Raw genomic sequence first — 26270 nt, 5'->3', positions numbered from 1 at the left:
GGTTTTCTCCAGCTGATGTCTTTCAGGTATAGCAAGAGCTCATTCTGAAAACTGAAGTTTTTGGAGGCAGTGGCCCAGAAGAATGAGCTGATTCCTGCTTTAGGCAAACATTGCAGTACCCTAGAGGTACCTGTTTCCTCTGGTGCCAGTTGTCAGCATTTGGGAGATAAAACTGTTCAGTGAGGTGATCTGTAACTTCCTTTCTTTGAAACTACTTCTGCTGAAAGCTCTGTGAGGCAACCAGGAGGCCTCCACCTCTTGCTGGGTGTGATGTTGTGTTGTTAAAAGATGATTTCTCTCCAGCTGGACAAGACCAGGCTGTTGGAGAACAGATAATTTTTGTGTGTGTAAATGCAGTCATGTGTGATGAGCCTCTCCTGTTCCTAAAGCAGTTTGATGGTTAAACTGTGACAGGAGACCTGTCCTTCTCTGCAATGTTTGCTGCCTCTTGTATACACACTTAGCAGGTTTCCTCTAGGATCTGCATGAAATGCAATGTCCCCTTAGAGGTGAGAACAGTATTTGCAGCTGAGGAGGATGATGACAGTGGAATTGGAGCCTCACTGAGAACCACAGAGAAGCATTCTTAAAACTTGCAGAGTGCATGAAAAAATCTTCATATTTTTTTAAGAGATTTTGTAGCATATGTTAATGATAGCTTGGTTTTCACCTCTTGAGTTCCAGTGGCACATAAATTCTTGTGTTTTGAAAAGGAGCTTGTACATTTGAAAATGCAAATAGCTTGTGATGCTGTAATGAGTCATTATCTGACCAGTATTGATTCTTGCTGCTTAAGAAGTGAAAATAAGTTGAAAAGGGCAGGGTACCATAGCATCTACAGTCATTCTGGGAGCAATGACATGTTTATTTAAGTGGAAAATGCTATTTTGAGCAGAGACTGCCATCCACAAAGCAGTCTGCTGGAAATATTTTAGTGTGAGAGAGCTGCCTTTATGCAGGAGTAATGCCTGAGGATTTCCAGTTACTGGAAAAAATCCTGAAAGATCTAAAGCTGCAACTCTTCTGTCTTGGGAAATGGAAAAAAAAAAAAAAAGGAAATAGCCTTTGGGCAGCTTAGCTCAGTGTAGCTGCTCCCTGATCACAGCCTGGAGCTCAAGGTTTCATTCTTCAGTCACAAGAAGCCACATCCTCCCAGGACAGCTGAAGCCAGGGGGCTCTTTGCAGTCTTCGTGTCTGACTCTTGCTGATGCCATTAGCGAGAAATACAAATGGAGCTGCTGGTTTGTGACCAGTGCTGCCTTCAAGTGAACTGGCCCTGCCACTCAAGAGCACTTAGGCTGGTCAGCTGCCTGCTCCAGGTGTTCCAGTTGTTTAGTTCAGCCTCTGAATTAATTTGATTGATTTGCCTGAGTGTCCTTTTAATTTGATTATTAGGTAGTGACAATGAAGCTCATATCTTTTGCATAGAAGGGCAACCCTGGAAGCAGGAGAAGAAAGAGGTGATGCATGTTGGAAATAGTGATTTAAGCAAGGCACACCCTGTTTCTTACCTTTTAGCTGGAAGCTGTTCCTCTGGAGTGCTCTGTTTAAAGAGGTCAAAAATTATGAGCCATTTTTGCATTTCTGAGTTGGGCCATATAAATTGGTGAAATTACTGTCAACCCAACCATCTGCAAAACGTCTTATCACATTATTGCAATATTGCAGTGTGTGTGTTCATGTGTTTTAGTCAGCATTTGGGCAGGCTTCTGTATATAGGGGTTTGAATGTGTCACTAGCTTTTTTGCCCAAATAGAATTCCTCTGAATATGCATCTTATCAGCGTTGCTCATAAGGCTGCTCTCCTGTCGGAAGGCAGAAAACGTTGCTGTGAGATGAGTCACGCCGTTTAACAGCTTGTTGCTTCCATGGTGAGACGCACCCTTGCTGTGCATGCCAGTGATCAGGAACTCCTGGCAAATGCCCTGTGACGTGAACTCCTTGTGGCCCCGGTAAATGGAACGCCCCTGGCACTCGCTGAAACGCCTTGTGCTTGTGGCTTCTCGCTGCTGTTGGGTGCGCTGCTCCTCCTCCTCCTCCCAAGAGACTCCTAAGCTTCAGGCTTCATGGAAATAATGAAGTTACTGCATTGGTGGGGGCTGTTTCAGGGTGAAATTACTGCGGAACTTAAGGCCACAGTGTAAACTTGTTGTATGGAAGTAATCAAAGACATTAGAGTATTTCATCTGACCTGTTTTGTGTTTTGTCAGAGATCATACTGTCCTTGTACTCCTTGAGCTCGTACCAAAGCTCGGGAGGTGGCTTTGAGGCTTGAGCTTTCCACTGCTCTGCCAATGGAGAAGCACAGGAGGTCTTGGACAAGTAAATTCCGGAGATGTGGTCTCAGGAGTTCAACTAAAACTTGTAACTGAATTAAATATCTGAAAAGTGAATTTAAATTTGGAAAGCCAGTCCTGTCCCAGGGAACTGTGGCTGTCCTATTCTCATTGGCTGCTACCATGTCCCTTCTGTTTTGATGTACAGAACTATCATATTTAAAATTGCAGCAAGAACTTTTAGGACTTGTTTAACTGGCTTGGTTTAGCTTCAACAGCTGACATCTGAGAATTGTGTACATTAGGATTCTTCAGAAAAAACCCTGAAACAAAACGTGTCATGCTTTTCATCTTTTCATTTTACAGGATGATGAGAGGGAGGGATAGGGCATGTGCCTTGCTTGTGTAAAGTGCTTTGCTTTCCAAAGGAGAGCTGGTTGTAGTTAGAGATGGTTTGACTCTTCTGAGTGCTGCAGGACCAACCCTTTCACTCAGTCCATTTAAACATGGAATTTCCCACAAGTCTCTGAAGCTCCTGAATGGACTGCAGAGAGTCAGCTGATGTCTGTGAGCCTCTTGTATAGTATCAAGTATCCTTTGGAGCCTGCTGTTCCCTTGGAGTAGTTCTGAATTCTGGAGCATCTTCAATAGGAAACAAGGTGTCACACTGGAAATTTAGCTCATGAGTTGCTGTGGGGCAGGCAGGGAAGTGAGTCAGCTCTGACCTATGGACAGGAGCTAAACCTAGGTACAAGAGGAAGTGCTAGGTGATGAGATGAAGGTGTTTCTGGAATAAGGATTGATTCTTTTTTTGTTCTTCTTTGTTTCTGTTGTTGTCTTTCTTTTTTGTTTTCCTTTCCGCAGTCCTCCTCAACAGTTTTAAATAGTTTAAAGACAAACAGCTCTGGGCATGTTCTTCAGAGATGCTGTAACCACTGTATTTAAATACACTGCTTCGAGATGTGGTAGGAAACAGCTACCTAAGGTGCTGTATTGTCTTCCTGAGTGAGATGCAAACCTTGAAATGACAGCCCTCCCCTTTGCCCTTTCACATTGCAGAATGGTTTACAACGATTTAATTCACTCTCTAATCAAATATTTTTCTTACGTAACATCTAGTAAGTTTCATTACTGCAAGTTTGCTCTGGTGTTGTTTTCAGCTGAGTTGTTCTTGAGCAAGCTTGTGACTTCAAAACGTGAAGTGAAACAGGACAACTTAGACCTTTTTGTTCTTTGTGGTGTTTCTTCCTCCTGGTAGTATTTTGGTTCAGCAGCAGTTTTTAGAATGTGTAAGCCTGAATTCCACCTCTCAATGAATCTTGAGACAGCAGCTACCCCTGTAGTGTGGGTCGAGTTTAATATTGCATAAATTTGTCAGTACAGTTGCATATGGGAATCAAATATTAATAGATTCTCTCTTGCTTGTAGTCTTTGCCTGCCACTGTGTCCCTCAGCACTTTGCTGTGTGGCTGCCTTGATGGTGGGAGAAAATTGTCCTTCAGTGCAGCTTCTGCTCTGCTCCTGAATCTCAAAAAAGAGATTATCGGGGAAAACCAATATGAGTAGAGCATATTTTCAACCCCCTTCCCAAAAGCTGGGCATAGTTGTGGGATACTTTAAGGCAAGGGAGGTATTACTAGTTAACGTTTATAGTATGACTGGAATAGAGTTTGCACAGTCTCAGTGGGTGAAGTGAATATTTTTCACATACACTTTACGGATCCCTGGTTTTAACTTGTGCATCATACTGCAAAGATAACAACTGTGCCACACGCTTCTGCAACCCACACTTCTGGTCCTTGAAGTGGAATTTTTCTCCTTTACACATAAACCAGAAACTGCTCTGGTGGGGAGGAAGCTCTGTTTAACTTAGATCTGTTCATGTTGACCGTACATGGCTGAGACAGTTATTTTGGGGCAGTTTCTATCTGCTTCTCATATGACTGAGAAAGTTCAAATTTGACTTTGCCTTGAGAAGAAGGGAAAAGTTTGAGAATGTTTTTTTTAGTATTTGAGGAGAAGATGGCATGAGCCAAAATAAATTTTTAAGCTTGAGCACTTGCTTACATCTTGGTCCTGAATTTAAGAAGTGCCCCATTTAAAAAGTAAAGTAATAACCCAACAAAACCAAAACTAAACAGCCCCCTCCCTACAAACAGCCCCACAAAACCCAACCCAAAATTACTCAGCTTGTTTAAAATTTAAACTTGCAAGTTTGATTTTAGGACAGGTGACCACAGAACCCTTGAACCAAGGGGAGTACAAGACAGAGACAGCTTGAGATGGAAGCAGTCTGTGCGTGTCAGAATTTCATTTGCTTCCTGGGAAGTGGGACATGCTGGACATCATCTGCCCTCCTTAAACTTCACTTTGGTGGTGAACATTCTCTACATATGCTGTGGGAGATGCTGAAGAACCCTGAAGGGTGAGAGATACCAGCAGGGTTTTAGTGCAGACTCTTTTCTGGGGGCAGATGGGGAGCGATTTCCTGGCTGAGTGCTGATAGTTTGTCTAACGTGCAGCGTTGCTCTCTGTGGCTTGGCACAGGTTCAGTGCTCTGTGTGGTGTGGAAGCACACTGTGTAAAACGTGAGAACTTCCTGCTGTGATAAGGAACCAACAGTTCTTCCAACAGGTGCAGTCTTTAGCTGCAGTCCTGAAGATGTAACAGAAATGTTCGCTGTCATGGGCCTTCAGTATTGTCAATCTCAAACTGAGTCTGGCCTGAACAGTTCAGAAGGCTGAGCTTTGCTTTTTGCCTTGCACTGCTATGATAAGAGAATTAGGAGGGGAAGCTGTATTCAAGAATCTCTAATCCATGATGGTGGCTGTGACTGAAATGAATAATCTTATTTTAAAGGGTGCTATAAACCACTAAAGCTTTATAAATATTAATTTTGTTAATTTGTTTCCTAATAAAAGGCTTTTTTTCATTAAATCGCTATTTATTTATTAACCTGACAAACTAATAGCAAGCTCTCTTCTTTCAGTGTATGCATGTGCCATATCACAATTCTGCTTGTCACCATAATAAGAACTTCATTCATCTGCCTTAAAATGTCATTGATAACAACCTGGCAATGGCCCAGCTTGGAGCAAGTTAACTACAAAAGGCTGCATTGTAAACCTTTCTGAGAGTACATGCTACATTAAGTCTAAAATTAAAAAAAGAGAAAGAGAAATGTGCAGCCTGGTCCGAGTGTCATACAACTGCCAAATAGCTTCAAACCTCTGGAAAAAAAAATGGGATCCTGTACAGAGGAATTCTGGCTGAGATGAGTTAGTTTGGAATGAAGGATGCATTCTGCTCACTTTGAAATCTTTGGGGTACGCTGAATTTATAAGCCTCATCTTAAAATGAGAGGGAATGCCTTGCTGAACCACAGGCAGCTAAATGAGAGCTTGGACATGTAAGGATCTTGTTATTTCCTTTAGTCTCGTCTTTCTGCGACCGGGATAAAAGCTACAATCTGAAAATAGTCACATGCCTCTGGAGTTAACTGCTAGGAATACTGTGAGTTTGTCTTGCTTATAAAAACCTTCCCTGACCCCATCTGCAGCCTGTGCACCAAACATATTTATCCTCCCGTAAGTTCACAGAGTGCAAGGAGGGTCTGTTACACACTGAAGTTGAAATATCTGGTGTCTGCCAGCTCCTCTGGAGGGACCTGAGCTGCTCCTTGCTCTGCAGTCCTGTGTATGGCGCATCACATTCATGGAGGTTTAGGGCTTCCTGCCTTTGACTCTCCTGTTCTTAAAAGTATTACAAATTAAATTAGTAGCCTGGGTGAGGGTGAACTGATCTGTCCATAAAACTGATGCAGTTTGTGAACTTTATGGACAAAAGCTCCCAGGATCCCACGATCCCAGAATGGGCCGTGTCCTGTGCTGCATGTGAGGGCTGTGGGGTTTGGTACAGCCCCTGACTGACCTAGGCAGTCTCAGTGAACAATTCAACAGCTGAGCTGACCATGAAGTTTTAACACATCTTCATCCAAGGTCTTCGGGGAGCACTCTAAGAATGCATTAAACACCATGGTTCTCATCCTACACCTCAGACATGGCAAAGGCTCAGGCAGTGTGGGGAAGGGCTTGCTCACAACTGATGGGTTTACAGTCAGATTTCTTAATTGGAGCAAGGACTGCAGGAGTCTTTAAAAACTAAAAACCCAAACCCTGCAATTTCATGCTGCTTCACTTCTGTGGTTTTTGTTTTGTCTCTTTCTTAAGTATAGTGTATGGACAGCGCCATGGGTTAGGGAACACTTCAGCTTCATCTTCAGAGACTTTTCGTATGTAGCCTTCTGCTGAAGTCAATGGGTGTGGAGGTAAGCGGTGCCGAGTGCTTTCTGACAACATCACTGCCACCCACTCTGCAGCCTGATGCACACAGCACTCCTTGTATTTGAGCATTGTTTTTCTCCAAAAAAGTCGCATGCGGTTGCACAATAAAGACACGGCTTATTTGTGTAATGCAAATCTGTCCCTGCTTGTTGGTACAAAGTGCAAGCAGCGAGCATCAAAGTGCAGAGACTTTACCGATCCTGCATGAACACTTGCCACTGAACTTCAGTGACATCCTGCATTATGTCAAAATAAAAGATGACATCACAGTTGGTCTGTGAGGGAATGGGATTTGAACTCAGGGTTGAATGTTGCTGCCTGGCACATTTGTGCTGCTGATGCTCAACACCCTTTGCTCTGCTACTGTTTATTTATGTATTTTTACAGCTGCTGAGTTTAGTTTCTCAAAGGTTAATTATTTTATCAGGAGCCAGTCAGAATTGGAGTTTCCTGTTCCCTTGTCTTTCTGTTGATTTCCTTTTATGTTGAAACACAACTTTTTCTGTTGAAACAACTCCGTTTCTGCACTCTTCAGTTTCTGTCTAGTGACTTGAAGTGTCTGAAATGGCCTGATATTCTCACAAAGATATTGACAGTGGAGTCTGGTGACTAAATTGTTGTGATAAAACAAAAATTCATTGGTTGATGCTGTTGAAATCCGCTGACTTTTCTATGCTCCTAATAGAAGGCTTTAAAATATCCAGCTGCAGACTGATCCTCTCCAAGCATGTGACACTGACATCAGTCCTAGAAGTGAGGCGTTGAACTGCCTCCAAAAATGAGCTCATCGGGTAATATTCAGTGCACTGATTTAACAAAATATTAATTAATTTGATTACATGGTCACCTGTACATGCTGTTTGAAAGATGGGAATTCATTCCAATTTTAGTTGCTACTTAGTTGCTACTTTTGTTCCAGATTATATATAACCAGTGTTATAAAGATCACGTTGATAGGACACTGTGCTCCTGCTGTATGCTGGGACCTGGGCTTGGCAGAGCCTATCTCTAATTGCCACTAATTTACTCTAACACTCGGCAGTTTCTTGACTTCTCCCTGCATCCTTCACAATAAGCTGCAGGGAATAAGACAAGATTCTGTTGTCAAGCCATCCATCTAAAGCCACTCATAAAACTTGCCTAATTTTCTTGTGGTTCCCTTGACTTTTTTAAATGGCTGTGTAAAAACACATCCATGTGCTTTCCCAGAAGTTTGGGTAATGGTCCATCTTCATCTTGACCTGCCTGATGCCAAAGCTGAGTGACCAGAATGAGATTAAAGCCTGGCAGAATGGCCCTGGAGGCTTCCTCCCCTCCTGTAGCTTGAGGTCAGCTACAGTAATTGCAGACTTCCTCTTTCAGCCCACACAAAGGCTGTGGATTCAGGCAACACTGGACTCATGGTGACCCCAAATACTTGCCTATTATTTTATAAACTTGAAGAAATTTTGTATTTTCCTTTAATTACAGTAGTAGCATATTCTAGATGCAACTCTCCGTGCACATCAACACGTGTCTGATTATTTATTTGAAACATGGGCATAGGAGAAACGGTTTGTTAGAAGAGTTCATGTGCATTTGTGCAGAAACAGTTTTGTCTTCCTCTCTCCACCCAGTATTTTCTGTCTGTTACTGCACATTGCAGGATTGTTAGTTTTGGATTCTGTTTCCCTCTGAATACAAGTCTTTATGGAGCTGCCCATAATGTTGTTCTTTTCTTTCAAGAAACACTGCTGCTAACTTAAGACAGAGGAAGATGCTGTGTGTTACAGGGCTGTAACGATGCCTGAATTGCAAACTGTTGTGCAACTAAAGAACGGTATTGTGCAAAACAAAGTGGAAAAACGGCTGCTGATGAGCACAGAGAGTTGAAGCAACGAGAAGCCCTACTTAGAGAGCAAGAGGAGAAGCTGGGTTTGAAGAACAAGCAGTAGAAAGCAAGATAGGAAGGCTCCATTCCTGCAAGAGTAAATGATCCCTTAGAGCAGCCAAGGAGGCTGTTTGATGTGAACTCTGTGCAAAGTTCAGTGGAGAGTGTGCTCCAGCGTCCCAGGCGATGCTGCTGCTTCCTCCTTCTTGTTTACAAGAAGCTGGCATGATTTCAGAATCAACTACTAAAACATCCTTGGTGGGAGAAGAATTGGGATGACAAAATACTTCTTTGCATCTAGAAATTTATTGCTACAGCAGTAACTGTTGAAGCTGGCTGCGTGGCTGCTGCCTGGTTTTGGTTAATGTCAGGAATTGTGCTGGTGGGAAGCGAGTCCTGGGGTGGGACTGTGCAGTCCCTGTTGTGCCTCAGCACAGTTCTCAGCATACTTCAGATGCTGCCTCTGCAAAACGATGGAATAAACTTCCTCTTTTCCCAGTAAAATGTCTGTGGTACACACATCATGGAGTTGTTTTTGTCCATCCTTATTTAACAATAATGAGGGTTGTGCAGAAAACATGCAGGGCATGGAAACGGAGAGCTGAGCCCCATCTATCCTCTGCTGCTGAAGGGTGGGAGGAGGTAGGGAAGCATGGAAAAGAGGAAAACAGCTTTGCCTGTGCCTGTTTTGATACTGAAGAGCTCTTCCCAGTGATCTGAGAAGGGGGTGGGGAGAGAACCAGATGCTCTTAGGAAGTTCATACCATTGTTAATAATGTAATTCACAGATGGTGGTGAAGGCCTTGAAGAGGCTTTCATGCAGTACTTACGCTCTGTAACAGATCATCACATAAGGGCTCACAAATAGAGATGACTTAATCCCAAGGATGAGTCTACAGTGATCTGTTTGATGGTAGGCCTGCAGATCACTGCAACCTTTTTAAACAGTTAAGAGCCTTCAGGATCCCTGGATGTTGAGCACTAGAATTGGACCAATCCCTAATTAAGTTGTCAGGATAAAATGTTTGTATAGCTTTGAGACTTTTCCAATGAAAATGGCTCTTGAAATTAAAAAACAAGTTCCTTTGTCCTGGTACAGAAATCAATACAGGTAAAGCATGAACATCAGTTTGTACAATGACATGTTGTTAAGAGGCAGTTGTGCTTTTATTTCCATTTGTCTGCTTGGAGCTGGAAGCAGAGCTTGTGTGTGTTCTGAATAGTTGTCAATACTTTGTGGAAGCTAAGGAGGATTGTGCCTTGCATGTCTTCCTGTTGAAAAAGAAGTCACTCACACCTACCAGCTTTACAGCAAATGAACAGGCTGCTGGTTTTCAGACATGTAGAATCAGGAAAGATTTAGCTCAAGTGCTTGCAATAAAATTCAATATTTGTATGTTTGTGAGAGGGTTATTGATAAGATCTTCACTGGCTGCTGGTCAGTTTTTGCTGTAAGCTGTGTAACTACAAGTATTTATCAGGGACTTGTAAGCAATACTGCCTTGCATGTGTAGCACTGGAAATCAAAAGTTTCAAATAACATGAGAACTGATCTTGGCTTTGTTGTTTCTTGCTGTCTTTTCAAGTGCAGCTTCTCCTTTTCTAAGAGACATTCCCATTGTGGGTTTTATGATTATTAACTTCTTCAAGTTTAAATTGAGTTTAGTAAATTGACTTCTTGTGATGTTTGTCATGTGATGGTGTATGAGCTCTCAAGAATGTGCTCCTGTGACTTCAGCAATGTATTTGCCTGTACCAGTGCAGGCTGTATCATGTGTTCTTGTTGGTCTTGCATTTTGAGCTAAGTAGTGGAGAGGGTTGGGAGGAAAAAAAAAAAAAAAAAACCACACAAAACAGGGGAGAACTAATTCAGGGCTAAGCTACCAGAAATTCTCAGACTGCTTAATTTGTGACCTTGTTCCCTAGTTAAATGCAATCCAGGATTTTCTGCCTCTTCCATAGTTTCACAGAAGTGTTTTCTGCATTAAAAGTTGAGTTTTTCTCTTACTATCCTTGTTAAAAACCAGGAAAACCCAATGCTTTAGTAAAAGAAATACCTTGACATCTTAGGGGAAAAGATTTTTTTAATCCTTGGTGGGTGGGTGTGCTTTAACTGAGAAAGTTAGAAACTGTCTTTCTGATCCACATTTTTTGCATATATCAACTATGGCATCTGTAAAGCAATATTTTTATTACTGCAATAAAATGAACAAAGTTGAAATTACTGCATCTGTGCCAAGAATTTTTGGTTTCTCCATGATGGCCAAAGTTTTAGAGCATTAAAAAGTGCTGTCAGTGAGTCTCCTTGTCCCACTGCCTGCCTGTGATGTCTGTGTCCAGTGGAAGCAGAGCCCTCCCAGGACTGAGGACTCACAAGGTTTGTTTTAAGCAGCACTTTCCAGCATTGGGCATCCTTCTATTTATTTTCCTGACATCATGTAATGCTGTTTCTCATTTATATAGACACATACATACACGTACATTTATGTATATGTGCTGCTACTGCTGTTCAATCCTCTGCATTTCCCCCTCTGGATTTGTGTAAATAATGTTTCAGCAGAGCTGTACCTTATACAGTTCTTATACTAGGAAGGTTTTTTTGTAGTTTTTATGTCTGCGTGGGCTAAGCATTTCTTTAGATTTGAATCCAACATCAAAGTAACATTGGTTTAATACAATGTTTTTATATCACCTTTTCTCCTCCAAGTTGGATTTTATTTTCAGCTCTGACTCTCTTATTTTTGCTGCATATTTTGAGACTTTTTGCTTGCTCTTCACATTATTAAAAAAAAAAAAAAACCAACCCACACACAAAACTCTGTTTTCTTTAGCTCATACAGTATTTCCACTTGGCTCAAAAGATGTGGATTTGTGAGCTGAGGGAATCCTCGTTTGGCTGGTCACCCAAGCTTTCTTCAAGAGTATTAGAAGGATCTACAGCTTAAGTTCATCAGAGGGATGACCTGCTCTGGTTTTAATGAGATTTATTATACGTGTACCTGTTGGATTCTGTGGTTTTGATCTTCAAAATGATCTGAATAAACCTGTTAGTGAAAGCAAAACTGTTGACAGAAAACTGACTCTACTCAATCTGCCCTGTGTTAAGATTATTGATTTTTGGAATTAAATAATGTCCGTTGTGGCATTGGCATGGAACTTCTGTGTGATGTTTGGCAAAATGCTTGTATCCATGCTTCCCTTCTCAGCTCCTCCAATCCCCCTCTCAGAAAACCACACTGATCAAATCCTGATATCGCAGTCCAGGCTTGGAGAGGGTGGAAGAAACAAATCTGGATGTAGGAGTTGATGGATGATTGTGTGTGGATGTTATGGATACAGCTGCATTCCTAACACATTCAGGAGAGATTGGGAGGGGTTGGTCTTGGCCAAACAAAATTTGTATTTTCCCTAAAACTGCTCAACAGCATTTAGTGATTTGAGTTTTGTTAGCTGAAAGAACCTGTGAGTTCTTGAAATGAGTTTCTGTGAATTTTCAGCTTGTCAAATATCTGTGGTCCTTCAGGGCCTGGAAGGGGATCCAGAGGCACTGGAGGGGTATAGATGTGCACTGGTTATGGTTGAGTGAAGGCAGCACTGGGGAGCAACACGAGCAGGGAAAGTGGTGTCTGGAATGAGAGTATCTGGGTCAGCCTCCTCCAGAGCTGCAGGACACGTGAGATGCTGCTCTAGTCTGGTTTAACTTCTTTCAGTTTGGTGACTTCCACGGAGGTTTAACACAGCTCTAGAAGATGCAGGTTGACAGGCCTGCAGCAGAGGCGGCCAGTGAACACAGAGATTTGACTTGTTCCATCAAGATTTGGCAAGCCTGATGACTGGGTGATCTCTGGAGCCATGAAGAGGGATGTGGCCTGTCAATAACAGAACTCATCAACTTTCCTGTGCTGGCGCTGGGATTTTGGACATGCAGCACTCAAGTCTGAGACAAATGCATTGCTGGGTGTAACGCCTTTCCTTTTTTTTTTATTTGTACCTATTAATGGAAGCAGAGAGCATAATGTAATCTTAAAATAGCTCCTCCATGAATGCAGAAACATTCCACTTCTGACTAATTGGCCATTCAGAATGAGCATTTAAATATGCACCAGGGACTGAGCGGCGGCTTTCCATATCCGCGTGAATGGAGCTGGAAACGTGCTGCACTGCAGAGCTGTGCAGGCTCCTTGCTTTGTCCTCGTACCCCACACTCCTCACTCAATATGACTGCTCTACCCTAGGAGGCAGAATGCATGTCCTGCTTGCTGTCTCTTTGGTTAGGCAGCAAGCTGAGGGGGCATTTTCTCTACTCTAGAGACTGAGGATCTTGGAAGCACTAGGCTGATAAACAGTCCTCAAAACCAGATTTCTCTTTCTCTTGGTTGTGAATGACCAGGAACACAAAGAGCTTATGGTCCGAGTCCTGGCTCCAGTGTATGCCTTGGAGAGCTTGGCACGCACCAGGGAGCCCATGTGCAGTGTTTTGACTCTGGCAGGCAGGGCCTGCTGCCCCAGAGCGTTTGGCCCAGCTTCACAGTGAGAGTAAGACACATAGATACACATGGGGGCAGGATCCATGTGGTCAGTTGTGTCACTGACCTAAAACCTGTCCCAGCTCAAGGACTTTTCTTGCACCCGCTCACCACCTGCCCAGGGGATGGTGTCATGTTACTCAGGGCTCTCTCCCAGGGGACAAGTGCCACTGGAAGTGGGTAGGGTCTCACCTGTCAGAAAAGGGCATGCTTTCATTCACCCACTTGTCCTGGCTTTCCCTGCTCTATAGGAGTCAAATTCCTATGTGCCTTCACTGGGTGTGTTTTGTTTTTCTGCTGAGCAAATACACATCGTTGCTGGGTCAGACTGTTGATGTTTTGTGCGTAGTGAGACGGTCCTCATGGTCTGCATGTGCCGGACTGTGTATGGCACTGGCCTCTCCTGGCAGGCTGAGGGTGAGGGCTGGCTCCCTGTCCTAGTGCTGCTTTCACTCTCCTGCCCACAGGCTCAGTGCCAAGGGAGCTGCCTGGGCCAGACCAGCCAGGCAGAGTCTACAGAGGTGATTTTCTTTCGCTGATCTGTGTTGCTTTTCCAAATCCCATATGGCCTATGTGGCTGTAATTGTAGCTCATTTAGAGCTGATCTCAAAGGCAAGTTCTCCTTTCCTCCCAAAAAGGAGAGGTTTTCGCATAAGGGCTTACTCTGGTTTAAGGCTGCTTTATCTTAGTATAACATAAACCTGTTTGTAGTTATCTTAAGGCAGAAAGCAACTAGAGGATATGGATTGGACTGGATGATTGATTCCTGCTGATTTAAGCAATCCATAAGGAGTGCCATTTGCCCTTACCTAGCTAATCTTGATTTCCTTTTCTGCCATAGGCAGCAACAAGAACTTTACACTGTCTCTTGCAGTGGGACAGAGTTCTGGGAAGTGCCATACTCTGAGAATTGGCTTCTGCAGCTCTGCTCTTCAGGTGGTTATTTATGCAAGGCAGTAGCCAAAGGGAAAGGAGAGTTTTAACTGGATTAACCTCAAGAAGAGAGCGTGGGGATTTAGGGATTAAGGAACCAAAAGCAGCCAGCAATCAGTGACTTAAAATCTGCGGTAAGAGAGCCAGTCTCTATAGACGGGGAATACAATCCTTTTTTACTTGCAGAGCATTGAGATTGGCAGTGTTTTTACCTCTGAGATCTTGGAGAAGATGGTCTTAAGGATGCAGGGTTTGTGTAGGGTGTTTTCTCTGAAGACTTGTGTATTGATGGGAAATTATTCACAATTGGCAACTCTAAGAAAAAAACTAGTAAAGGACTGAATGCTCAGATGAGATCTCAAACCTGGCACTGGGAAGGTATGTTGGTGTCTTGCTCCAATACAATGAGAACATCTGGTTTCCATAGACTTGTAACTCTTGTAGCTTCATGCACTCCCCTTTTACACCTTCTACCCTTGCCTTTAAAGTGTTTCTGTTGTCCCATATATTTTTTTTTTCTACTGATGCTGTTATGTGTCCCCTGCAGGGAAAATCCTGCTAGATTACCGGATTGATAGAAAGATTTGGAGGCGTGGGGGAGATCAACAAAAACCTGTTACTAAGGAGACATGAGTTTTAGCATTGAGTCTGTAATGGCCAGTCTGCCGAAGGGGAAACAGATGGCACAAAGGAGGCTGGGATTATACAGACAAGTACCACAGGGCTGCAAATCTGATACATCCATTGAACTTCCTGGGGTCAGGCAAATCCAGCCTTGTGCCAAGACTAATGTGGTTCCTTTGCCTTTGGCACCATGTTTGTGTCCTTCTGTTAAAGGCTGTTCTGGATAGTGGGCTTCTGCCTCAAACATTCCTGCCCCAGGGAACAGCGAGGTTTGGTACAGAATGAGGGCAGGTGGCTGGTATGGAAGTGTGTCCCTTTTGACAGGTCAAGATGTACCCACTGCCAGTGGTTCTCCCTTCCTGAGAGGGGGAAATAACCAAACATTACCCTACATTCTTCTTGAGTACAGCTTTTCTCCTGTTATTGATGCACTCGTGTAGAAAAGTGACTTCTGTCCTGGGAGAATGGGAGGATGGATGGTGGCCACAGTCGCTCCTGGCTTTTGACACAGCCTGCCCTTTATTGCAATATAATGTTTCGCAGAGGCTTAAATTTCAAGAGTGATGCTCCCAGCTGTGTGCTGCTTGCTGGGCTGCTGCTTCCCCGGCTCCTGTCTGCTCCAGAGAGACATGACATGGCACTGCTGGTCTGGACAAAGCAGGGTAAATAAGCAAAGGCAGAATTCATCCTGACTGAGGAGAAACAGTGCTGGAGTCACTTTTGCAAGAGGCTAATTAACATCTGGTTTTGTATTTAACTTTCAGGCTGGCTCTAGAGTGTTGCAGTAAACAGGACACTGATTCGTTAATAGTGGGAGAGTGCTAAATGACTACAGTGCTAGAATTAATAGCTTGACAGCATATCCTCTTCTCCTCTCTCTCCTCCCACAGCAATTTGGACTGATACCCAAATAAACAATAACAAATAGATTTTTGGAGGAGCTGGCTAGGAGAAATAACAAAAGTCAAGGGGCACTCGTTATGCAACATTGTTCTGCTAGTATTTGACTCATCCTAGAAAACCCTGTTCTACTCCCTAGCTTCATTTTCCTTTTTATTTCTTCAGCCTCTGTTGAGGAGGTGTTATATTTGCTGGCTTGCTTTTGGTCCCTCAGAAACTCCCTATACCCTTGGATCTCCAGTTGCTGTAGGCATGGAGGCTGGAAGAGTGTAGGCAGAGCCCTACTGTAGAGAAATAACGTGCAAGAGCCTATAAACAGCTTGGGTCGGGCAAGAAAATTGCTCTGGCTTTAATTCCAACCACATGAGACTAATACCTGGGTGTATTTTGTGAAGAAGTGAGTGAATCTGAGTAGTTCATAAGCATTATGTCCCAGTTCTAGCAGTAGTAGTCCCCTGCCAGAAGTGGGGCAGCTGGGAGGCTGCTGTGCACCCCGGGGATGGCGGATGTGAACAAGGAGTACGCTCTGTACCTTGTGATTCTCTCTGCAGTGTCTTGCCAGGGAATATCTTCGGGCTTTCCTTTCCCTCTGCTCTCCACAGACTCTGCTTTGTGTCCTGCATGCACAGAAAGCTATCCCAGCGATTCCTTTTGAAGTTTTGCCTGAAACACTTGGGGGTTTTTCCTTACCCAAACGGAGGCTAGAGGTGAAGCGACTTTGCTGCCAATTCCTGTTCTGATCTAGACTCTAAACTCCTGCTGTTAAAGCTCTACCAGCCACTTCTGTTCTAGATATGTCACTGCAATAGAGCAGAGCCTCCCCGGCTGTGCTCCTGCTTGAATCCAGGGTTATGCAATAGCAGCCTGCAAGTGCCAACGCAGATGCTGCTGCATCCAGACACGCTGTACAATGTAGTTGCTTGGATACCCCTTTTTTTTTCCTGTTATTTTTCTTACAAGTGCTAGGTAACAATTTGCAACTTGTAATTATAACGTTGAACACAGATTCAGGTTAAGCAATGTAAAGAATTAGAAATATTAATGATTTCCTCTCTGGTTTTTAAAGGTTGAGCATTGTGGAATTTGCAAAGACTGAGTGTTGCTCTGTTCTCTTTTCAGAGTCTTTATTTCATCTTCATAAGTGTTAAATAACTTCCCCCTTTGAGAATATCTTTCATCCAGAAAATCATCTCTTAATTATTGATGCAATATGCCAAGATCCCTGAGTGGCCTGGCTGCTGGTGCTTTTATTTTGGGTAGGTCACGAAGATTTCTGCGCCGCTCCTAATTCTCTGTGTTGTGTGTTCCTTACGTCAAGAGGAGATTTGACAGGGACTTGCAGGGATTGGATCTCAGAGGAGCTGAGTGGGTGAGAGTCTCCTGTAGCATTCTGGCAGGGAGAAGGATGCCTTTGTGTTACAGGCAGCCCCTGGGCTCTACGAGCTGGTGAGGGGTGAGGGTGCAGCTGAAACACGTCTCAGGGATGGCTGCGTGTGCTTCAGTCTGTGGAATTTGAGGCAAGCTGTCAAAATGAAAAAAAGCTCTGCCTGGTTATGCTGCTGCTAACCAGGAATTAGACTTTTAACAAGAGGGCTCTGCTGGCACAGCTTCACTTTATGGACACAGCTATGACATAAGTAGGAGTGGTATCCAAATAGCTCTATTCTTGTTCCATTATGGGAATAATATATTTCATATATGTTGCAGGTGGATTGGCATTGTTTTAGTGACCCTACTGTACATTCTGGAAGAGTCAAAGCTCTGGAGTTACAGCTTGATCAGAGCCCTAGAATAACTCCCTGATTTCTAATTGAGATAACTCCTGCAGGGATACAAATGAGCGTGCACCAAGGTAAACTAGATGCTAACAGGAAGATGGCTGATTGCAAGACAAAGACCCTTCCCTTTGCCGTGTACCTCCCTTCCTTCCACCCTCCTCCTCCTAAAATAGCCTTTCAGCATAAGTGAAAACCAGATATTTTCCTCTCTAAAAAACAATTTTAAATGTTTGTTCGTGTCAATGGGAAAGTAATTTAACCCAGAAGCTGGTGGTGTGCATCTGCCGTGTCTGATCTATGTCCTTGTTCCTTGTAATGCTTTCCTATTGCTCATGGATGGTAAAAGAGTATCAGCTGCAGTTCCAGGTCTCAACTTCCCTGCATATGGCTCATTAGCCAGTTTGTTTTTCAGGCTCCTTCAATCTTGTTTAATTCTAGCTGCCACGTTTTTAATGCAGCAGTTGAGGAGAGTCTCTCTCCAGCTGGAAACAGGCCCAGCTTCTGAGGTGAAGATGTCAGCCCTGTGGGTGAGGAGGTGCATGGCCAGGGCTGCTCTGGGAGCTCTGGAGGGCATTGGGAGGTTGAGTGAGGTCTGTGTTTTAACAGGCAGTGACTGGAGAGGGTCTGAGGTGTGACTGTCCATCCTGCATAATTGCAGAGGGACAATTTCATGCATGTATATGTGTCAGCCTGCATGAGTGGTTAATGAATGGCTGCTCATTGTGGTAACCTGTGGAGCTGGGATTTCATTTTAATCACAGACTGCTGGCTGTGTAAAAGCCCTGCCCTGAGATTCACCAGTGTACACATGCATATCTTTGACTTGGTCTTAGTCAAACTATACCCTTGACGTCAGCAACAGTTTCCAGTATGAAAACTGGAGTTCCAGCGCCTGTGTTTATATAGCCAGTGAGTCTTCTCACACTTGGCCCATTACCATAAGCATTTGTTATGTTCTAGGGAAATAAATGCTCCTAGATTCTAAGATTTTCAGTGGACAGTGTCACTAGCTTTGCCTAAAAGGAGATTAAGCAGGTGCCTTTAGGGTTCTGGTAGGTATTAAATCTAGCAAAGTATCATAATTACATTAAATACCTGTCTTTTCTGTCATACATGCAGGGTGCTGAAGGGCCTTCTGAAAGTCAAGGGGAAGGTCTATTCAGGGAGACAATAGTTCTGCTGGATTTTTTTCTTTAGTGTCTGTAAGTGGCTAGAGAAGATGTGCTACTACACAGTTTTAGAGAGAGAAACTATATTAATACACATTTAATGTGGGGATATTTAAAGTGAATATATATCTGCAATGTATGGGTTTTTTTCCTTCCCCTTAGGTGGGTCTCTGATTAAGGCAAAAGCTGTTATACTCCTCATCAGGCAAGCTGATTTCTCTGCAGAAATTCAGTTGACAGTAATCTGCTTTTTAATCTGTTCTTGTGGTGTAGTGTAGCAGGCTGTGTCACACTGTATTTCTCATCCTAACTCTTGTTGTACCAGTTGAAGGCTTGTAATTTTTGTCTTGAAGTGTCTGAGTTTTAGTTCTGCAGTTTTTAGTGAGTGCTAATCTAAACAAGGTTTGCATAAATCTCTTTGCTCCAGCGGGAAGATGAAAGCTTTGATAAGGAACTTGTTTTTTTCTCTCTCCAAGCAGGAGCACAATGTCTTTGACCTAAATATACCAATTACTGACATAGCAAAGTGATAGAGAAAACAATCCAGAAGGAATGCCAACCTCTGAATGAACACTTGGCTGCAGAAAGCTACTGCTTATGTGGAAACTCAAATCCAGAAGACATGTGAGGAGGAAAACAGCATTCATTCAAAGTATTTCATGCAAATAGTGAGGGGTGAGAGAGCAACAGCTGGAGAAATGCTTCTTTATCCCTTATCCCTATGGCTCGGGAGAGGTAAAAGCTCTATGCAAAACAGTGCAGTTCTCCCCTTTCTCGTTTGTGGCCTGGTTTGCTCAGCTTTTTGAAGAACTTTCATGTCAAACTTAAAGGCTTCCTGGTAGCAGCTTCTCCTTTAAAATGTGTTTGATGGCAGATATAAGTATTTCAAAAAGTAGCAATAAGCTTCCTCTCTAGAGCATGCTAGGTGACTTTATTAATTAGTTTCATAATTTTTATTCATGATTAAGGTTAACCACCTCCAGAGACTGATGGAGTCTGAAGTGAACTGGTTTTTAGTTCAGCTTTGAGACCTATCCTCTATTAGTGAGTGCTTGCACATTGCAACCACACTGATGGTTTCCAAAATACACTGAGTAAATTGGTTCACACAAACTGCCACAGATTTCTGGTTCTCCATGTTGCAGCTGTGGAACTTGCAGACTCTGGATGCCCTTTTTTTTGGTGGCCAAGTGACCCCTTTTAGTACCAAACTTCTACTAGACATGGTCAGACTGGAAGTGGTACCTGGTATGGTTCTGCATCTCCCCTCAAACCCCAGTGGATTTGTGTGTAGTCTTGGGCTTCTTGCAAGAAAAAGGGAACCTTTTATCAAGCCAGGTTTTGGAATCAGCCCTTGCTTCGTTTTCCCAGGCAGTGTTGTTGCTGGCACTTCAGCCATACTGCAAATGCAGCATGTGTGGGCTTTTTGCTCACACAGTTTATTTAAGAGATTGATACAACTCAGACTACTGCAGAAAAGTCCCTCTGCTACAGAAATGTGTAATAGATATTTGGCAGTGCGACTCAAACATTTGTCTTGCTTTGTTCCAGCAGATTATTTGAGATTATTGATAGGACCAGGTTTGTGCAGGGTCTGCTGTTGAACAGGAATCTATCAAATATTTCATCTTGGAAGGCATTGAACTTCAGTTCTGTCTGATGTCCATGCACAGATCCTCATCTCTTGGATTTCATAAGCCTGCACTGAGTTGCTTCTTTGGGCATCTGGTGCCAGTTCCATGCAGATGTTGGGTACCCCAGGGCATCTCCACTGTCACCACGTGTCTGTGTCAGGAGTTGAGTTGAGCCCTAAGGAATGTGATCGTCCGGTGGATGCTCTTATTTCTGTGTGCCTTGTGTTGCATTAGAGGAGAGGCTGTGGCTGCAGCAGTGGCACCCTCTGCAAGACTTGACCAGACTGGGTTATCCCTGTGTTGGGAAATAGTTGTGGGAGGGTGGCTTTTGTACTGACTTGCTTAATATTTGCTGGCACACGAGGAGAGCTCCCGTATGGAGAAGTGTGCAGTGCTCTGTGTGGCTGCAGCCCAAACAAAGGGACACTGGACACTGGTGGATGCTGTGAAAGGAGCATTTGCATGGTTTAACAACTCGATCAGTGCCTGGTTGCACAGCCTCTGATTTGACTGAAGCAGCTGCCTTCTTCCCAGCAAAGGTCATGTTCAGCTCAGAGACACTTAGTGAGTGTCTGAACAACTGGGTGGGATGTAGGCAGGGCAAGAGTAGACAGAGAGCTGGGAGAGTGCTCATTTAATTACAGTCCTTTGCTTTGTAGTTCCTCCTTTGAGACTGAGTCCAAAGCTGTCCACATGGTGGACGTTTGACCATGTTCAGTGAAAAGACCCTCTGATGGCATGGATACGCCTGAATGTTGCTGTGGGTTTGGGGAGATTTATATTAACTAATTTTCTGTAGTGTCTGAAGTGTTCGCCTCACAGCTACAAGTAAGATGTTGACTTTGTCAACAAAGTATCTAAATTGTTGGTGCTCTTTTGATATTTGCTGGCTGTGACCACTCACTCTTGATAAAAACACTTCCCAGGCATTGTCTATACAGTCAGGTATGTTGGCATAAAATCATACATAGCCAGCAGTTATTAAATGGGAATCCTTTTAAGCTTTGAAAGACGTATTTTTAGGGTGTAGTCTGTGTGAAATGTTCCTTGGTTAATAGAAATGCAGTGATTATTAGGTGCATGACTTAGACTAATAATCGTATCTTACAGTACAGGAACTTGCTGTGATGTTCCTGATGTTAAATCCAGGCAGACAGCTCCAGTCCCCGTACATAAGAGTGGAGATTGAATCTTGTTTATCATTACATCAGTCTGCAAAAAGGAGATTTATAAGAGCAGAATTGTTTGCGTGACATGGAGTGACTCCCATTGTATAGAACAGAACAGTACTCCAAAATTTCTCTCCTCTCCCTTGCCCTTTTGATGACAGATAGTTGGCAGTGGATCAAAGCACAAACAGGATTAATGTTTTGCATATTCTGTCCTACATGGCCTGAAAGGAGCAGAGATGGAATTTTTCATCTTTCACTTTAAACTGCATTTAATATCGTGGCCTAGTTTAGAGCTATGCGACTCATTCCTTCCATTTCCCCTGAGGCCTCTGTTTCTGGTCAAGGAAAGCAGGGCATGACTCCCTCTGGAGCTCATCAGTGCTGCTCAGCTTCCTCCTCCATGCAGGCTGGTGGAGGAGGCTGGTTTGAGGCTGGAGCAATCCAGCATCAGGAATCTCCAAGGAGCATTTGTGGCAGCTGCCATTTCTTGAGTCTGTCGCTCTGGTCACATCACGGGTACTGCAGGGCACAGGGAACCCAGAGCTGGGGCAGCATCCAAAGTTCTTGCCACCACCCGTGCAAAGGCAGCTGTGAAAGCTGGAGTGGTGTCACAGGTCACCCCTCCAAATGGCTGCGTTCACTTTCCAAGGATGCTGTCTGAGCATGTTCCTTTTCAGATGTCCTCGGAAAAGAATGTTTGAGTCGCATCTTGGCTGATGAATTGTTGTACTGGAGGCAATACTTATTCGCCTTTGGAAATAGGCTGGAAATGGCGAGAAGGCGTGGAGGTGCTGGCTTTAGGGGCCGTGTCAGTGCTGGAGCCGCGTCCCCTTGGAGCCTGTTCCTCCCTGGAGCGGCACCTGAGCGGGCACATCCCTGTCCTGCCCTCCCCTCTAGCGGGGAGAGGCGTCACTGCAGCCGCTTGGGCTCCCCACGGGCATCTGGGGATGTTGTGTGGCTGCAGGATTTCATAGTGACCGCAGCACAGCGGGAGTGGCAGCAGCGACTTGGAGTGGAATATGTGAAATACGGGAGCATTGGCTGTATCTTCTTTGACGCCCTCTGTCCATGGATGCATTTGCAGAGGGGACAGTGGATGGGGTGAAGGTGGTTCAGATACCTGAATCTGACCACTCTGTAAATCCAGGACGAAACATGAGGTCCAGGGAAGGAGTAGGCTGCAGGCTGGTCAGAGTTGCTGAAGAGAAGAGGAGGAGGCTGCTAAAGGTTAGTTTTGTTCCAGGCAGCATCCCAGGTACTGGCAATGGGTCTCTTGCTCAAATCACACTTGTCTACATTTCTGTTTTCGTAGTCACTTATATTCTGAGAGAATGTGCTCCTGACACAAACCTGCTACATCTATGTCTGGTATCAAAGAGATGCAAGAGTTTCAGCAGAGACAGATGGTGATTAATTGGGCCATGTCTGGCCTCCTCCACACTGAGCTTCTTAGGGTTGAATTTTGAGGGGAGCTAAGATAATGATCTACATATTTCAGGATCTTCTCCTGTCATTTGTGGGACTTTTGGCTATGGCACACCAGGCTTGCCAATTGCTGTGACAAGGATTTTTCTTGGCAGGTAGAAATGGCTGTTCATTATAATGCTAAAAATGTTTGCATAGCTTGAGTTCCTGAGCAGTACAAACGAGACTTCAAGGGCTCTTTCAGTTGTTTTGCCTTACTGGAGTTTGAGGAACTTGTTCTCTAGCTAAATACACACTTTTTATTCAAAAACCCCATCATGTCTTTAGCAATTTTACATGTAATGAAATATCTTCCCCTCCCTTCTGACCTCTTTCTCTTGCTTCCCCAAGTCAACTTCTTGTAAACCCACAGGGAACTCAATTGGAACTTATGTTCTGGCAGGATTGCCAAAGGAGACCTGCAGGAGGGAAGCCCAGAGCAACCAAGAACAAAATTATCTTTTTCCTTCCTCTGTCTGCACTCTGGTTTTCATGGGATCCCCTGCCCTGACAAAACCCTTGGTATGTTTTAAAATGCTTTTTCCCTGTGGATCTGCACAAACATAGTAAGTTCTCACTAATACAACAGATCCTGTACCCTATCTCCAGTGCCTGGCAGGGCGTATGTAAATGTACTGTGAAGCAGAATTAATTGCTGAGATCTCTCTGCTGAGGTATTGCTTTGGGCTGTAGTAGATAGGCCTAGTAAAATTCCACAGCACGTTAGAGATTGTGCATATTAATATCTCATCTAAAGCAGCATAATATGTCAAATTTCTCCTTTCTGGTCATCTCTGTGCTCACTCAGTCTGATTTGTCAGGTTTATTACGTGCTGGTTTTGTGGATTTTTACACTTGATTGCTGACACTGGACTATGAATTAATATGATCTCCATAAAGGTAATAAAAACCCAGAGATTTTTGCCCAGAAGTGAACTATGTGTTTGGCTCTTGGCCTGCCATATTTGGCAGGGGTCACTGGAAGTCCATGCAAAAGCATGCAAAATCCTGCAGGGGCAAAAATTCCTGTAACGTTGAGTTTTTAAAAAGCTTTTGAGAGAACATGAAGTGACAGCTGAGCAGAAAGTGAGTTCCTCTTTAGTGACAGCTGCATGCAGGAGCAGGGAGAGTTCCCCTTGCCTTACACAGTCAAACCAGTGAAATGCAAACCTTTGCTTTCTGCATGTTTTAAAAGATATTAATGTTTTTCTCCTTTCCTTATGCATGCAGGAGGCAGACAGCGGGGAAGAAGAATGCCGGTCCCAGCCCAGAAGGTAAGATTGTCACTCCAGGCTCACAGGGGTCCTCGAGGATGCCTTGCTGTGTGGAATGTTCCACAGGGCTTTTGCTGTTCCTCTGACATGTCCTGCAAACACACTTCACTTTCTGCCTGTTGTTGATGTTGCACAACCATCTTAAATGAGCCTTACTGAAAAATGGGTTCTAGTAAAGGGTTTGCTGCAGCAGGAAATGGGAAAAGTCAGACTGCTCACTAAAAAATAAATATGGGGAACAGTTGGCAAAGATGTCAGTGAATATATTCTCCAAACTGCTGTTTCTGTAGCTCCCTCCAGTGTCCTGTTTTGCTTCTCAGGATTTAGTCCACCATCAGAGTATTCTGAGAGGTATAACCAGACTAATAAACTCTTGTTTTCTGGTTAAAAACTCACTGTTGCCATCAAGGGTGATCCTGATCTATACAGGCACCTGCTGCTTAAATAGCACGTTCAGTGGATTTGTGGATATTTGCTGCTGATGCAGGTAGTGAAATTTATGCTCCAAAATTAGGAGACACTGAGAATTTTCAGGGATTTTTTTGTTGTTGTTTAATTAGGATTGTTTTGCAGGGAGGTGTTCACCTCTTGTAAATGCTGATTTCAGTTGCTTCAGGAAGAACTTTTTTTGGTAAATGTTATTTGCTAAAAAATAAACATTGAAACTCAGCTGATTGAATGGTGACAAGTAATGGTGATTATTATAATGTAGGTATAGTCTGCAGGGTAAGACTTCTAGGGGTGTTGTAAGCTTTATCTCCTTTCCTCTAAGCCATCAAAAAAATTATTTCAGCTGAACCTAATAAAAGCAAAAATTGTATAGTGACTTCTCCAATGGCAGGAACACTTTCTTGGCTTAAAATGTTGCATCCAGATTTTGTGAAAGGCTTCAGATTCCCTCCAGAGGGAGCAAAGGGGAAGTGAAGGTGAAATGGTTCTCCCTTTATGAGCTCTCTGGCTGTTACGGTTCTTTGCTTAATGGTGTTTGTGTGAGTAGGTAGCAACAGAAGCCATAATATCTAGCATTTCAAATACTTGAATGAGATCTGGGCTTTGTGTTTTGGGGCCAACTTGGATAAATCTGCAAAAGAAAAAGCTGTCCTGGTTGCACATTCCCATGATTTCACTGTAGTTCTGTGGCTCAGGGAAGGTGACTGCCCTGTTTACTTCAGTCTTCTAGCCCTAAATGTTGATTTAAGAATTGCTGTTTCTTCATTTTACAGCTTTCATGAGTGAGAGGAAAGCTGGAAAGCACAATTCCCAAAGGCTTAAATTGAACTCAGCTAAACTCCAATTTTTCATTTCACTCTTGGCCTTCCAGCAGTCACAAGATCAACTCATGACTTGATCTCAGTATACATAACGTATTGGAAGGGATGGGAGGTATTTAATTGTTGTGGGCACTTAGCAACCATTGTAGGTTAGGTCTGAAATGAGCATTTTTTTTTAATATATTTGAAATAACTTCCTGGGGTAGGAAATGACAACCTGCTGTTGATGTGGTGATCCGAGCTCTGTGACTCCTGTTACTGGGGTCACAGAGCTAACTAAAACCAAACTCCTTCAGGGGGAAAACAAGGGGGTGGGTGTTAAATGTGTTTGATTACAGTAGGATAAAAATAATAGAGTCAGATGGGGTAAGTAGTGAACCTGGAGTCCTGCTGTGGAGGAGCAGCAGATGTCCATAAACAGTTCCTGAGTATATCTAATCCCCAGTTTTCACAAGAACATAGCAAGTAGCAGCTATTAAAAATCCAGGCAGTAAAAAGGCTACAGATTGAGTTTGGCTTAAAAGGAAAAGCATGTTTCCAGCTGCAGTGTCACTCAGGTAGTGCTCTGCAGTAGCCTGACATTCCTCACTGCCTGCCTGGACAGGGCCCAGTTCTGCTGAGGCTTCATTCAGGTGACCTGGCTGCAGCTCCAGGCAGTGGTCACTGTTTGGGGTGGGTTTTTTTTTTTTTTTTTGCTGTTTGTAAAATTCTTCTGATGAGGAGACCTTTTGTCTCCTGCGGTGATGGAAAATGTGTTCACGTGCTACCTCAGCGTGTCAGGCATCAGGCATGTCCAAACTCATCCTGGTAACTGGACACTGAAGCCAGGAGTACTGCTGTGGTAGGACTAAATGTGTGTTTGCATGAATAAAATAACTTTTCAAAGGTTATTAAATAGGATCCTAGTGCACAAAGGTGTTAATGCTTGCAAGGGAGTTAGTGAAGACCTAAGCATAAGCACATGGACTTGTTTGGTGTCAGAAGATTTTTGCAGTGGTCAGTCTTGACAATCATTGGGTAGAGCCTTCATTTCCAT

General features: G+C 43.6%; 1 protein-coding gene across 2 annotated transcripts in view; it reads left to right on the top strand.

The window, feature by feature from the left end:
• SSH2 (slingshot protein phosphatase 2) overlaps positions 1-26270 on the top strand; it is an 87355-nt gene that overhangs the window by 3886 nt on the left and 57199 nt on the right. For both annotated transcript variants that reach the window (XM_053960844.1, XM_053960843.1), the window contains exon 2: positions 23920-23963. In XM_053960844.1, coding sequence (XP_053816819.1) covers positions 23920-23963 — 44 coding nt within the window. The remainder of the gene's footprint in view (positions 1-23919; positions 23964-26270) is intronic.

Source organism: Vidua chalybeata, chromosome 20 (assembly GCF_026979565.1).
Source record: "Vidua chalybeata isolate OUT-0048 chromosome 20, bVidCha1 merged haplotype, whole genome shotgun sequence".
Classification (NCBI taxonomy): domain Eukaryota; kingdom Metazoa; phylum Chordata; class Aves; order Passeriformes; family Viduidae; genus Vidua; species Vidua chalybeata.
The sequence above is the reverse complement of the archived record's forward strand: the minus strand, read 5'-3'. Positions and strand labels throughout refer to the sequence as shown.